General features: G+C 37.2%; 1 protein-coding gene across 1 annotated transcript in view; it reads left to right on the top strand.

Annotated features, from left to right (window-relative positions):
• The first annotated feature begins 865 nt into the window (after positions 1-865).
• GAS7 (growth arrest specific 7) overlaps positions 866-16,840 on the top strand; it is a 2,864,621-nt gene continuing 2,848,646 nt past the window's right edge. The window contains exon 1 of the mRNA XM_044056293.1: positions 866-1,808. Coding sequence (XP_043912228.1) covers positions 1,629-1,808 — 180 coding nt within the window. The 5' untranslated portion in view covers positions 866-1,628. The remainder of the gene's footprint in view (positions 1,809-16,840) is intronic.

Here is a 16,840-nt window from a genome sequence, read left to right as displayed (position 1 = left end):
GGTGTGTGCATTTAACATACCTGAAGAATGCCTTGTGGTTGTCCTTAGCTTGGGAGGCTACCTTTATCTTAAAATTGGCTTTGGTAGATTTGATTAGTGCATTGAGTTGTTTATTTAGTTTGATGAGAGAGTTCTTACCTTGCTGAACGTTGCACTTTCTATTTTCTTCCTTTTGTTATGCTATCTACTAATGTTGGGATACCAACAGGGTGGCTTGTTTTTGAGTTTGTCTTGTGCTTATTTTGGGTAGGTCAGATAGGTACAACTCCCTCTGTGGTGCTTTATACATGACTGTAAAGTTTTTTTTTTTATGAATGACACTGCATAGGCAGTAGTGTCTCCCGAGTTTGGGGTGGGGACAGGGCTTGAAATTTTGCCAAACCGCCCCCCCCACACACACACATTTAAGACCTCATCTCAGCTGGTTCAGTCTCTAAACCACAAATCTGATTATATCTGCCTCACAGCTGTAGGACTGTCTTCTCCACCTAAGTTGTCTCTTCCTACTTCAGTTTCCTTTTCCAACATGCCCATTTCATACATATACATGCCTGCTACTGTTTACATAGTTTTGAATGTGGAAGGTCTGTGGAAAGAACAGATAATTCCACTCAGCACTCAGCTGAATAATGCTTTGACTTTATGCCATCAATGGACACACAAAAAAAATTAATTTCATACAGGTTACATCAAACAGTAACATGACCGCCGCAGCGTGTTGCAATAACCATGTCAGTACACTCAAGTTTCTTTAGCTGCTACACGCATAACTCAGTGAGCATTAATAACTGTGCATAAAATATAAAATTGGTACACAGGCTTGCACCTATTTATTACATCAGCTTATAGTCTGCACCTCACAGTATTAATTCTTTTTTCGGCAGCAAGTAACATCATACTGGAGCAAAAAGACTACTGTTAAATATACCAATCCATTGTTCATGCAAAGCTAGTCTAACTTTTAGACAATTCACGTAAAAGTTTATCCAGCAAGCTAAATTAAATGCTTCTTCTTAGTTTGAAAAAAAAAACAGATAAAACTTCAGTGTGTTGAACAGAGTGAGCATAATCACTGGACATGAAAACTGCATGACATGAAATAACTCTAGAACAAGTAAAGCCGCATCAGTAGTTGTACGCTCTTTCTTTAAAACGCCTCTCTGCTGTACATCTGACTTGAACCCGATCGTTTTTCGTCTTGCGAAAGGGTCATTCTCTGCAGCCTAGCACAGCTGTAGCGGACTGTGGTGCTGTACGTGAGCAATCCTTTTGCACTGAGCTGCAGCAGCAACAACAGCGTCTTCCTGGGTTGGGGACTCGCCAGGCAGCAGCCTCTTGCATCACTGAGCTCGAGGACGTGTATGCAAGCCCTCGCGCTCCTTAGCACAACTGGCGGAGCGCACTCGTTGCAACTAGTGTATTCCTAAAGGCAGCTCTCCATCCCAAGGATTACGCAGGACCCGTGCTGGGAAAGAGGTTCCAGGAGAATTTTTGGAAACGTCTTGTTACAGGAGCTTGTCCTGCGGACAGATTATTACTCATCTCTGACTTGTTGCGTCTTTAGAAGAGTCAGGAACGCTGTCTTTGCCTGGAGCCGCTGGAGCTGTAGTGTACGTCCAGCTGTTGCTATGGCCGGAGCTTTGTGCAAAAGTTTGTACGCGTTTACCGGCGAGCAGCATCAGCAAGGACTCAGGTTCGATGCTGGAGAGATTATCAAAGTTGTGCAGGTGTTGGAAGGCGGCTGGTGGGAAGGGGAAAAGGATGGGATAAGAGGCTGGTTTCCTGCGAGTTACGTCCAGATTTTAGAGGTAGGATTGCAAACATCTGTTACTTACGTGTGTATTCTTTGGGGTGGTTCGAAACATAAGGACTGGTTGCTAAACCATGGCACTTCTGCAAACGAAATTAGTGTTTAGTGTTGAAAACATTTTTGCTAGATAGTAGATTGTTAACAGGTTCGGTGTAGCGCAAACTCTCCAGGCGTTGATGTATCCCTGCAACGGTTATATTGAAGCTGAAGAAAGATAGTGGTTTTATTGACATTGTGTTATATCTGGGCGTAGTAATATGCACAAACACACACATGCCGAAGCAGTATATGTCATGAATACCTGAATACTTTAACTAAATGCTCGTATTTTTGGAATGGTATTTGAAAAGCCACTAGGAGGCAGCCATACGGAAAGAAAACATAGCAGAGCTAATGACTTAATCTTACGTTGTGTATAAAGGAAATGTGGAAATGTTTGGTGTGACTAGCGTAGTTGTCAGCATTCCCTGATTTTGCAGAGCGTCCCTTATTTCACTTCATAGTTTGCCCTGTACCTCGTACAGTTTTTGAAAATTTTGTTAAATTATAGAGGAGGATTACAGTTTGTCAAAACTGACTAGACATTGGAGTTCCATAATTCTTATTGTACAGAAAATGCACTCTAATGTAAAACCTATTATAACAACTTTGTAAGTACATTTCAGTAATATTTAAAAATTCTCCCAGATTTTCGACCTTTGAACTTAGCATTAGTTTTGGGTTTGTCTCTAATACATGAACAATGAACTTGATAGTTATGTTTGCTAACAGGATGGACTGTCACATTAAACTACTATCATGGACACTGTTCAGTTCAGCCAGGTTTGTCTGATAAATTGAGTTAAAAGTGTAGTTTATAATGAAATCTACATCCTTCAGCTAAGAAATGGCACGTGTAACACTGAACAGTCCAACGGACATGTTTTGGTGTCTCTGTATCTCATTTTATGCTAATTTATGTTGATATAGACATGAGTGCAGTGATGAATAATATTGGATGGATCACAACAAGCTAAGGTAACAGTCGAATTTCATTGTTTTGTAAATGTTGCAGTGCTGTAGTCAGGAGTGGCCTTAGATCAACTGGTGCCCAAGGAAAAAGGGCTCCACGGTGCCCCCCCACCACATCACCCAGTGCCCCCATCCAGGTCTACTTACCCCAAATAAATACTGGAAAAGCGCCCCTGCTAGAGCGGCACCCTAGGTGGCTGCCTAGTTGGCCTATGCCTAAGGCCGGCTATGGCTATAGTAACCTCATGGCACTTAACCCTGGGTAATAATGACTGCTAGGACTCTGGTAGGAGTGGTGTGTGATATATTATTCATATTTACCAAACTGTCATTAGTATGCAGTTTTAACCTTGTCCTGTGCTAATACTGTGATTACATTAGGTACTAGTTCATGACTATTGTGTTTGGTCAGGCAAAGCTCTGTCCTTAATTTTATAGAATACCTTTTTATATAAATTAAAATTAATGGCAGTGACCAGGGTGACCTGAAGTGAGAGGTGTATAACTTTATAAATTTGTCACATTACACTACCATACTCTTTTTATATTTATTCTATCATTCTCCATTCACAGTTTGTATTTGTTGCACCTCACAGCTTTTATTTGACAGAAAAATGTTTGGAGAAGATTTAAACATACCACACATTCTTGCACTTGGCTTATTTGGTATTTTTGATGGTGCTTAGCATACTAGTTTATGTTCTGTGCTCCACTTAGAAAGATTATTTGCAGAGATTAAGTTATATGGGTGAAATAAATTGCTTTGCAGAAATTAGGTAGGACAGCACCCCTGCTTTATCATATGCAATTTTATACCATGGTACGCACACTGAAGAATGTCAGTGGCATTCTGCTTTATTCCCTTAATTTTTATGTCAGTTAATGCAACCCATAGTCAAGGCAGTAAAAACTCTTTGAGAGAGTTACAATTTTGCAACTGTGTATGCAGTAGTCCTGCGTTCTGGGTCCAGTGGGGTACTGCAATGACAGATAATAGAGATGAGACCCACTTCAGTTGTTTGTACTTTTGATGGCAAGTCCTGCTTGCCTAAGGGTAAAACTGTCACACCGACAGAGATTTGTGACATCTCTCCACACCCACCAACATATGACATACGACACATTTTTTTACATCTATAGACACTGATAGGTGACAGCCAGTTAGCTACCTGTTCCCTCGCAGCTTGCCCAGGCAAAGCTTGAGCAGATGATTGGGGTTAGTGGTGAAGTAATGTTTTTGTCAGGCAGCAGGCTACATATATATATATATATATATATATATATATATATGTATGTGTGTGTGTGTGTGTGTGTGTGTATGTATGTATGTATTTGCTTTTAGAATCATCTTTATTGCATTTACTCTCCTCTATGGTTGTAGTTTTGCTGTAATTCTTATTTGAATGCAAACACATATTACTGGATGTCTCCAGGTGCTTAAATACATGTGTAATATCACTCTGTGAATATAATCAAGTTATATGGCAATACAAATCAAAAGGTCAGTTACTGATGGATTAGTATAACTGTCTCTCACTTCCTCTGAAAAATTAACTGGCACAGGCTGTTTGTTGTAAAATGGTTTAATGTATAGTAAAAGACTTTGCTTACTGGCCTGAAAGCCCTTGGATGATATGCATGCTTACCCCTTGGAGGCTGCATAAGAAACTTTGATTTTATTCTTTCTAGCTGTAGGGCTGCAGAGCGCCATGATATCTGTTTGGCTGCAGATTTCTGTTCTGCTTTGTGACATTAACTTGATTGAGTGGGTAACGACTGAATCAAAGAACCTAGGGAGGTGTCCTAAATAGTATGATTTTAACATGAGGCCTTAGGGTAAGAATCGGGTTGGCTGCTAAGTAGGAATGCGACTGGCTCATAAATGAGTGTATACTGCAGAACATTTTCAGGTGTTGATCACACAAGGCTATTTCTGCAGCAGGTTATGGAGACATAGTGACACTGGAAATGGCAATCAATGTTCAGTGCCAAAAACTGAAACTGATGTCTATTAGTATTTGCAGGTAAATTTAAAAAAAATCATATGAAGGACACACTGTACATTTTAGAACAGTTTGGGGATTTGAATTAACATGCAGCAACTATTAATGGAACATAACCTACTTTTTAAATTAAACAAAGAAATGCAAATATAAGTGGAATATAAGCCATTGATGTTATGTGAGCTTTCACTATCCAAAACAAAGATATAGTTTTATCAGATGTATGCAGGTGCTTTGTTATAGCCAAGCTACTGCTTTCAGGTATGACAGGAGATTCAATGGCGTATATAGCAAATGCCTGAAGTACTAATGTTGGCTAATAGTATGTCTTGTTTGAATGCATGAGGTAGCAAGGACCAGCACCATTTAATCATTACTATCTTTTATAGTTGTCCTACATTTTACTTCTTAAAATTCTTTCTTGCTTATGTTAAATGAACATATCTGATAACAATCAATCAAATAAATACTCCACGTTTCTTTTATAATACCAAGTCATTAACAAGTCCCCAACAACATTAGGAAAATTTTAAAAATAATGTAATATTTTATACATCTCATGTCTGTTTTTGTTGTTTTCATGCTGTGTTTAATCACTCTTTGTTTCCTAGAGTGTATGCCAACTTGAAAATAAGGTACCATTTCTTTTTGGCTGTATCTGCTGTAGTTGTATATATAAGTATGCAATTAGTTCTGTTATTAAAAGAGATGCTGCAAAATAAACAATCAATAGTAGGAGACAGCTATAGATAAACATCTGGAAAGGAAAAATGAATTTTCCATGTTTTATTCCAAGTTTCCACTAGACAAGGTAATAAATGAAGTGGCATAATATAGCATTTTATATCTTAACTGCATCTCCAGTATAACTGTGAATTTTCAATGAACCGATATTCTTCAAAGTCTGACAAAGATTTATTTATAAGCACCAGAATCACATTCTTTCTGTAGGTGAAGTGTTTTTTGCACATTAGAAAGCATGTCATTGAAATAATAACCCTGATTTTAGTAAAGCATTTTTCAGGGAATTAGAAATAGTTAAATTCTACCTTTACTGCTTTCTCTCAATGTCAAGCCAGATTTGTATAATTGCAGACTTATGTATATTTGTATTACATATAAACACTGAATATAGTAATGAATAAGCAAAGGTGTTAATGTAGTTTTTTTAATGGGTACTATACAGTGAACCTGATACAATAAAAAAGGCTGCAGAGTTTAATTCTTCCCTTCTTTTTAATGTGCGGATGACATATTCCAAAACCATACACAGCCACCAAAGGACATTATGATGGTTAATACTTTAAATTCCTTAAAAAAAAGAAAGGAGCTGGAAACAGACTGAGAGACCACAGATGTTCCTTATGAAAAGAATATATGAAGTAAACAACAAGTCCTATACAAAGCATCTCAAAGCCCTATCGCTGTCCTCAGTGTGTTACCATGGTGATCTAAGCCTAGCCTACAGGACATCCTCTGATCACACACTGATGGATTTGTAGCATGTCCACAGAACAACTGAATCGAAATACCTGTTCTAAGGACCTGAACCTCATATGTGACATAAAGAGAATGTGTTGGAGGGACAGGTATGTGTGTCAAAAGATCACTGCTTGTCTTGATCAATCTTTCTATCCATGTGAAGCAACACTCATCTGTAACCCTTTTCAAATGTAACGTTGACCAGTAGATGGGAAATCACAAAATTACCCCTGGTTTGGATCCTATGTCCCAACAGACAGGAGCAGCCTGTTAATGCTTGATGCATATAAGCCTATATTGTAACTGTAAAATTCCCTGGTTGTTGACACATATCAGAAATATTTTGGTAAATCTGGGGTAAGTTTAGCTAGGCTTCAAATGGCTCTTGGGATGTTAGCCTAGTAAGCACTTATGAATGCACTGAAAAATATGGAAAAACACATGACAGACAAGATACACAAAGCAAAAGATAAAGCTGGGTAAACTACTTTCAGGTACAGAGTACTTGATCTGAACAGGTATATACGTGTGTGTGTGTGTGTTTAGTTATTACTACTCACCCCTTGTAAGTAAAAGGGGTTCTAGTATAGAAACAGTCTGTTCCACATGTGTTAAAAGACTGACAAAACTTCTTTAAATATGTGCTCTGAAAAACGTGGTTGACTATCAACTCATTGATATATTTCTTAGTGAATTGAAGCTGAAAACAATGGTTTGATTTTAAAACATGTGATTTAAGGGACCTACTTCAGAAGCTTGAAGTTTCAAAACTTCAAACTTCAAATGGCTGAGACCATAAGATCGAAGTTTTGAAACTTCAAGAATCTAATTAAAAAAAATACAAAAACATTTTTTTAGTTTTTTTGCGGGGGGAAGTGGTAGTACCACTCCCTGCTAAATAACTATACCAACTCCAAGATCACACTAAAGTGAGGAAAATGCTAAGTATACCAATTCGTGCTGTACATCGATCTCCATTCAAATTGTTTGAATTTTCAGAACTTCAGTCTTATGGTCTTATGGTCTTGGCCTTTTGAAGTTCAAAGTTTTGAAACTTTGAGCTTCGAAGGGAATCCAATTTAAGATGTTTTAGGCAAATGTTACATTGCAACAAATTCCTTTTTCTTTTGTATTTTATTATTTGTGCTGCTTGCTAGTGGCTGCTTACTTTGTTCTTTAAGGTTTTACTTGCACTTCTTACCTTCTGAGCCTTATACAACCTCGATCCTTTGTACCTGAAGGAGCTGATAATGCTGTGCACAGTGATGTTGGTGCTGTGTACACTGGTGTTGGTGTTGGTATATCATTGGTGCTATGTACAGTGGTGTGTACAATGGTGTTGGTGCTGTGCATAGTGGTGTTGGTGCTGGTGCTGTGTACAGTGGTGTAGTTGTTTGTACAGTGGTGTTGATATTTATGCTGCATGCAGTAGTGTTGGTGTTGTGTACATTAGTGTTGGTGATGTATACAGTGGTGTTGGTGATGTGTACTGTGGTGTTGGTGTGTGCAGTGGTGTTGATGCTGCATACAGTGGTTTTGGTACTGTGTACAGTGGTGGTGTTGGCGCTGTGCATAGTGGTGTTCATGTCAGTGCTAAGTACAGTGGTGTTGGTGCTGTGTACAGTGGTGTTGTTGGTGCCGTGTACAGTGTTGGTGTTGGTACTGTGTATAGAGGTGTTGGTGCTGCATATGGGGGTGTTGGTGCTGTATATAGTGCTGTGTAGAGTGGTATTGATGCTGTGTACAGTAGTGTTGGTGCTATGTACAGTGTGGTTTGTGCTGTGTACAGTGGTGTTGGTGCTGTGTACGTTGGTATTGGTGATGTGTACAATGGTGTTGGTGCTGGTGCTGTGTACAGTGGTTTTGCTGTGTACAGTGGTGGTGCTGCTGTGTACAGTAGTGTTGGTGTTGGTCCTGCATACAGTGGTGTTGGTGCTGTGTAGAGAGGTGTGTACAGCTGTGTTGGTGCTGTGCATATTGGTGTTGCTGCATACAGTGGTGTTGGTGCTGCATACAGTGGTTTTGGTGGTGTCTACAGTGGTGGTGTTGGTGCTGCGCACAGTGGTGTTGGTGCTGTGTACAGTGGTGTTGATGTTTCAGTGCTGTGTACAGTGGTGTTGGTGTTGGTGCTGTGTACAGTGGTGGTATTTGTGCTGCATACAGTGGTGTTGGTGTTGGTAGTGTGTTCAGCAGTGTTGGTGTTGGTGCTGTGTACAGTGGTATTGGTGCTTTGTACAGTGTTACTGGTGCTGTGTATAGTGTTGGTGCTGCTTACAGTGGTGTTGGTGTTAAGTACAGTGGTGGTGTCTCGGTGCTATGTACAGTGGTGTTGGTGCTGTGTACAGTAGTGTTCGTGCTATGTGCAGTGGTGTCTCAGCTGAAGTCATCAGTAGTTTGCTAGCTGTTCCAAGAATTAGGTCGGAAACATCTGGTTAATTTACTGGTGTTCTCTCGTCATGGATTTCTGGAGTGAGATTCTACCTCCCCATATACGGATGTGTGATTTTGGAGTGTAAACGTCTTTTTTAGAAGGCTCCGTTTTTAACCTCGGAAAGTGTTTTAATATGTTTTAATATGTTTTTAATAGTATTAAGATTGCTCTGCATCAGTGCTGCTTTTTTTTTATTTTTTTTTATTCTAAATTATAATAATTATTGTTGTTTACTTACTGTTTTATTTGTGTGTATATATATATTTTTTCTATATATTATCTATATATATATATGTGTGTGTGTGTGTCACATAGAGAAAAACAGATTATGTTCATGAAATAAAATTATGCATTTATGTATCAGAACACTGGAGAAGTAAACAGTTCTGTGTTTTATTGAGTGAAAAATTGGCATAAGTTGAATAGGTGCAGTTAGAATATTCCATTGAGTCTGAACAAAAAATGAAAACATTATTTTCTAAAGATTTTGTTTTATAGATAGCTTCTTCTTCTTTCGGCTTTTCCTGGTTAGGGGTCACCACAGCGGAACTCCGGTCCGCTAATGATTAGCAGTAGATTTTTACGGTGCCGAAGTGCCAGCCCAACACCCAACCTTCAACAAAGGCACACTCATTCAAGCGTGTCTTTCGAACACCACTTGACTGTGGGGAGGACATGCAGACTCCACATAGAAGGCGCTCCAGCCGAGACTCGAACGGGAGAACTTCTTGCTGTGAGGCAACAACGCTACCGCTGCACCACAGTGGATAATTTAAAGGCAATATACATGTAAGTCAGTCTTCTTAAATAGAGATTCTAACAAAGCTTCCCATTTCTCTGCAAAACTGATTGGCCCATATTATAAATCTAAATACATTATTGATTAATAATTTAAATTTTGTTTTACTTTCCTTACGGTAATTGCATGATTTTATCTTGTTTATTTGTACTTGCACAGATTTTTAGTGCAAAAATTGTAAGAGAGTTTATGAAAAGAAATGTCACAAAAGTAATCACTGTATCAGCTGTGAATAGATGTAAATATTTCTATTTTGATGTGTATGTATGCATATATATATATATATGTGTGTGTGTGTGTGTGTGTGTGTGTGTGTGTGTGTGTGTGTGTGTGTGTGTATATATATATATATATATATATATATATATATATATGTATATATGTGTGTATGTATAAATATACGCATATGTGTGTGCATATATATATATATATATATATATATATATATATATATATATAAATCCTAGCAAGCACCCCAAACCTTTGCTTTTCAGCAGTGACTATGACTTCAGTTCATAAAAATCAATTGTTCTGCACAGTAAAGGATAAATCTGTTATATTTATTGCACTGAGCAGCTGTGTGATATGAGTTCCTCATTCATAAAACCAAAACATTTGTTCCAGTGATTATCACATTGTGCAAGATAGCGCAATACATTTACACCTGTTTAACTGTACGAATACAGCATACCACAGAGGAATTTGGCTGTGCCTTGCTATATCAACAAAAATAGTATAACCCTAATGTCAGTTGTGAGGTGTTACAATGTACAGTGCACCATTGTGGCTTGAGGTGCTGCCTGACTATATTCTCCATTAATGCATTATGTTGGTTGTACTGTTTTTACAATCTAAAGGTGTGTGTATGGGGGGGGGGGGGAGGTAGTGCAACTCTGCATATTTCATTTTTTCTTACTAGCCCATTGCTTTGTCTGAATGTGCCGTCTCAGAATATATTATGCTATGCATGCAGCATTTATGACATGTGTTGACCTATCAGTAGGAAAATTATATGTAACTAAGCAGCATAAACATTTAAACAAGAGTTGTTTTCATACACCGAGATAATGTTCCTGATCTGTTCTGCATAGTACCGAGAGCATTCTTCAGTTGTAAATGAATTTGTTTACTTGACACAAAGGGTATTGCATACAGTGATGTTTTCCTACCTCTTCCAGAAGTAAAACCAATGGCATTTAAGTGCCAGTGCCCTGTTCCTGAGTTAGCTGAGGTGGATGTAAAAGCTCCCAAGGTACGTAGTGGAATGAGTAGTGTAATTTCCGTAGTGCCTGATTAAAGTTTTCATAGTCAGTATGAATACCATATTGAGTCTCCCCTGCCTGAAAAGAGGCCTTTGGACTAATGGGGCTAATCTGTTCAACAGAAACATAAGTAAGTACTGCCAGGCGGAGTATGGTGTGATCCAAGGTTGGTGCAGCTATCCCAAGGAATGAAGTGTTGTCATGGGAAGTTTCATTCATTATTGTTCTGGTGGTCCATGCTTAGTCTTCAGTCTGTCTGCCCAATGTCATGCACGAGTACCTCACCCAGCAACAAAGGTTGGCTGACTAAAATTATTTTTAGCAGCATAAGGAAATATTGACAGATTACTTTTATGACAAGAGGGAAGGAAGGCATTAAGGACACTTGACAGGTTTAACAGATAACAAACTTGCCTTTTCATGCTGTGGAAATCAAACAGCTGTGGGTTCTATTCTTATAGCAGCAATGGTTTTGGGTTCTTTCCCCAGAGCAGCCTCTTGGATTCATGTTCCAGACCTGAAAACGTAATGCAGATTAAAGGGGTAGTGAAGCCCTAATGTACTCTCAGGTGAATGTAAAAGCTCTCATTTCTCTTAAAGAAACGAGTAGGAGATCTTTCCCAGTATGGTGGAGAAAAACTTCCCTAGTACGCTGGAGAAATTACCCCAAATAGCAAGAATATTACCTCAGGTCTGTCTTAAAAATAGGTCATGCATAGTGGGACTAACTTGATAAAAAACCAAATCATTGATAATGTATACACAATGCCATGCAACTCCATGGTACATTGTACCAAGAGTTTAGTCTGAATAATCCTTAGTTGCAGATATTGTTTATGCAATAGAATGTGCATAGATAAGCTAACACGCATTAGAATAACATGTCAGAAGGCAATACGTTTATGTAACTTCTATCATTTCCAAAATGCTCTAGCTAGTATACCTGGTAAAATTTGAGTAATTTGTCTGAAATTATTCTTCTGAAGTTTAATATTTTTCTGTAGTTGACCTTCCTGGAATGAAAGCAGATGAGTAAGTTATCGTGTGTTTACATTACACAATATGGTTTGTCAATTAAAGTGCACATAAGCTGAGAAGTCCTTGTCTCAAGTAACTCTTTTAAGCTGTTAACACTTTTATTTACATCTACTGGACCAGCTACAATGATTTTGTCAAACATTCCCTTACCAAGGATGATTTTTCAATTTCTGTAATAATGTGCTAAATAGCTTCACCGTTTATTGATGCAGTCTGTTCTAATATGTAATTTCTTGTCCGTGCGTCTTGTGTAATTGGCACTTCGATCAACAATTTATTATGCAAAATAGGTGGGTACATGTTGTTCTTGTTATCTATAATGTAAGTAACCATTTGCTTTAATTTTTGAAAATCATAATCCCCTCACAATAAACATATTGTCAAGTGTTCTATTTCATTCAAAATGCACCTATTTTAAAAGTTAATTTAGGCACTGTAATAAACTGACTTTTTGTAATGGCCATTTTTTCAAATAATTTAGAGGAGAACTAGACAAATACAGTTGTTAAAATAAGCTTTTTTCTTGAAGAGTTTAGACTCAAAATAGTTCTTGGCACAATTCAAGACTCAAAATAGTTTTTGGCACAATTCAGGGTGTAGGTATTATTGCTTAAGTGTGCAACACAAATCTTGTAAAATTAGATCATGTGGAGAATAACTGGAAGATGGCTGTAACATGAAGGATCCGTTTTAGAGAAGATTTTTTGCTAGATGTGGTTTGAAAAGTTAACTGCTCTATGACTAAGGGAGGTTTGTTTATATTTTAGTTTTGATGGAGGGAGAATAACAAGTGCTAAATTTAACTACATCACGTACATACCTCTCAACCTCTTAGCACAAGTAATCTGGACAAAGCCTAAAGTTATGAGGGGACAAAGTCTCCAAAATAGGGATAGATTTTAAATATTGCTCCCATAAACTTAGAAAGGTGCTAGAATAGCAGGATTTGTGTAATAACTTGCATTTTCTGAAGGATATGAAGTCTGAAACTCAAATGTCTATTATTATTAGTGACTTCAATTGACATTCATGTGGCAGAAAATCACACATTTTATGAGAAAAAGACCAAAAATATGAGGGAAATATCTGGACATTCTGCAGAAATGTGGATGGTTGAGAGGTATGACTATATATGAAGGTTACAAGGAGTTGGGTTGCTCTTTGTTTTATTGATAGACAGTTTTCTAAACTATTTGACAATGGTAAGGATGAAAATCAGCTGGAAACAGGGATATTTACATCTTAATTTTAACAGTTTGAATAAGTGATGTTGTAAAAATATTGAAAGGTGATAATTAGTAATGTTTACTTATCAATACGTTCCAGAAAAGAGCTTTTCTAGACTGTTGTAATGAGATTGGAGAGTCTTGTAGCTTAACTTCAGTGAGATCTGAAAGAAAAGTAGGGCATGTAAGTAGGTTAAGGTACATAAATCAAGAGACTTGGTTGTTTGATCAACTCAGTGGATCTTTAAGCTCAATAGGATCAAGGTTTTATGGTCTCTGGGCTGTTTAAGTATGTTACTTGCTACTGCTGTTGCTTGTTGATTCTGACTTCTCTACCAATTATTCATCTGTCATTTACATCAAGTAAAACATATTTCTAGCCAACCAGCAATGCAGTTTCCCCAGTGTAATGGCTAAATTTTGCTAGTCACTTTCTATTTTCTTTGAAAGCTGATCATATGCCTAATCAGGCCTATCTGGGCAACAAAAATAAATTAAATAAACCCTCAGTTGTTTATTACTGGTGGAATTTTGCTTCTTTAGAATGTTCCCTGACATCTGCAAAGGATGTTGTCACTTCTGCATTCCTATTTGCTCCCATTGATTTAAGGAACCCTTTTTTGTATGGTCAGACAATTAGTTATTTTCCAGTAACTGAAGACAGTTTTCAAGTGGCACATTCAGAAGAAGAGTTAATGGTCAACATTTGACTATGCTGGTGTCCATTCCCATTGCTGCCTTGTTTTGTCACACTCTTAAGCCAGTGACTGTAGTGCGGTGGTTGAAGAGTGTGGAAGGGTAAATTTAAGCAGTCTTGTGTCATCACTGGTATATATCCTTCCCACCTGATAACTGATGTTGATATCTTGTGGGCCTGGAAATAGGACAACTGTCTCTCCTTCAATATTTTAACATTTTAATGAAGTGCTACGCAGTTCCTCTGTGTAACTGAAAATGGTAACTTGTTACATGAGGAAGAGTGCATTTATGGATTTCTTTCTGTTTTTCTTTATTTGCACTTGGAGTGAAAATGCAGCAAAGCATGCAGTGCCAGTTGCTGTGAAGTCGTGCAGTACACTTTGTCATGGCAGTATGCAGGAGGTTAACTGCCTTGACTTTTTGCAAACACAAATTTTGTATATTGTGCCAAATAAGAACTACACCACACTCCAAAAATTATAAATCACCACTTGGCACAAAGAGCACAAACTCTGAACTAATGCCTCGGCTTACACCTAAAGAGTTTAAAATCTCTAACAGCAGTTAAGCAAATATATATTCATGTATATGTACATAAGTGTACGTATATATATATATATATATATATATATATATATATATATATACACACACACACACACACACACACACATATATATATATATATATATATAAAATATGTGTGTGTGCACATATATATTATATATATATATATATATATACATATAAAACGTATGTGTGTGTGTGTGTGTGTGTGTGTGTGTGTGTGTGTGTATATATATATATATATACATTTAAATTATTTCATTTGACTAATTAATTATTAAGGTAATTACAAACCCTTACAATAAAGACACACACACAAACTACTAATATGTAAAACACATTACAAAATATAAATATATTTAGTATTATCATTATTACTATTACCATTCCCACTTCCAAGACAAATTTCTCAGTTACTTAATCAAACTCAGCTATGTTCAACTGAACTTAACGAAACTAAGCTAAACTAAACTAAACTAAATATTTCATAAGTAGCTCATTACTGAGCCCCTTAGGTTGCAAAACATCATTAACAAATAAATAAACCAGTATTCCTTCTGTAGTAATATATCAGAATGACTCAAATACAGATATGAATCTTTAAATACATAAATTATAAAAAATTTCAACAAATCCAAATTGGTGTTATGATATTCTGAAAAATGTGATGCTACCGGGCTCGTGGGTGAATTATTTTTTATATCTCTAACATGCTCCTGCATTCTCACCCTGACCTGATGTATCGTTTTTCCTATATAAAATTTATTACAGAGACAAGCTAATATATACCACCATCCTTTGATAACAATTGTATGTTCCCGGAACCATGAATAATCTGTCATTAATCATATAGGTATCTTCTTTTCTCATATACTCACAGGTGGTACAGCATTTGCATTTTCATTCTGTAATCTCACTAACCATCCCTGGATAAGTAGCCTACTTCCAATACTAGGAGAATTCCTATATGAAAAATTAAATTTTGCATTTTTGAGTATTTCATCAGATGTAATTATATACCAATGTTTTTTTTTTCAAAATATGTCACACTCCTTCTATAAAAGGTGCATTAGGAGTCACAAAGTACATATCTTCTTGTTCTTCTTATTATCCCTGTCAATTTTCCAACCATATTTTATATATACAGATTTGATTAACTGCTGTTAGAGATTTTGAACCCTGAAGGCAGAAGCCGAGGCACTAGTTCAGAGTCTGTGCTTTTTGTTCTATAATAAAACTGCTTCTTTGTGCTAAGCGGTGATTTAGAACTGCCTTGATTTGTTTAGTGCCGCCACATTGCAGTAGTGCTTTGCAGTGTTGCACTGCATTGCATTTGCAGTGATACACTGCACTGTAGCAGTACTCTGCTGTGATACACTGCATTGTAACATAGTGTGTTTGAGTGTTGCTGTGAATAAAAACACTACCTCCCAATGTTACATTACAACAGTGATCTGCAGTGCAATATAAAAGTGCTGTGTGCAGATACAAATGATTATAACAGTATGTTTCAGTGTCCTGCATTGCTTTATAACAGTATCTTGCAGTGTTACACTGTATCATAACTGTGTCCTACAGCTTCAAACCGCTTTATAGCATTGCCCTGTGGCATTAACACTGCATTATAAGAGTGCTATACAATGCTGCAGTTTTGTTGAATTATAATAGTGTTCTGCAGTGTTTCATTGCATCCAGGCCAGATTCTTCATGTAAAGGAAATGTTTGTCATCTGCACTACTGAGGATAGGATCACATGGATGAAAAGAAACAAATAACTGATAAGATCTTCTAATAGCCTTAGTCTTATCCAAATAAACCCTGAGTTGCCTATCCATGTCCAAAGTATGAAGCACCCTCTCACTGTCAGATTGTGGACAGGGGAAAAAGTAGGCAGATTAATAGACTAAGTCAGTGATAGCTCATTAACTACCTTAGGCATAAAAGAAGAGTTAGTGTGCAATGACACCCTGTACTCATGAAAGACCAAAAAAGAAGAGGATAAGCCATAAGGGCCTGCAACTCAGACACCCGTTTGGTTGTGTTGTGAGGATCCAGTCAACGACCAATTCTCTTTCTATTTGCTTGTTGTACCATGTTGACCTGTTAATGAGTTTTGAGAAACCATACATCTGCATAGTGTGCTTGGGGTTACATTTATTGATACAGAACGAGTCTTATGTTTGCATCTCCCAGGATAACTGTTACTTGCTGAATATTGGTTGACATCAAGCATAGTATATCTTCTTGAAAAGGGATGTTCTTTCCTGTTGGATATACACACCTGCTTACACAATTGCTTTATAAGCATTTAGTTTGAGGGTTGTAACTAGGAATTCTACATTGTGGAATTTGGGGACAGAGTTTTGATAAAGTATGAGGTCAAAGGAATATTTATAGATAATTACTACCCCACCTATTTTTTGGATTCTATCAAGTCTAATTATATTGTAGCCTGCTGGTGATATTTGGCTATCTGTGATTTCTTTTTAGCCATGTTTTGGTAAGAACAAGG

The sequence above is a fragment of the Protopterus annectens genome, chromosome 14.part0 (assembly GCF_019279795.1).
Source record: "Protopterus annectens isolate FY-2018-M chromosome 14.part0, PAN1.0, whole genome shotgun sequence".
NCBI classification, from domain to species: Eukaryota; Metazoa; Chordata; order Ceratodontiformes; family Protopteridae; genus Protopterus; species Protopterus annectens.
This window is presented reverse-complemented; position numbering and strand designations above follow the sequence as displayed.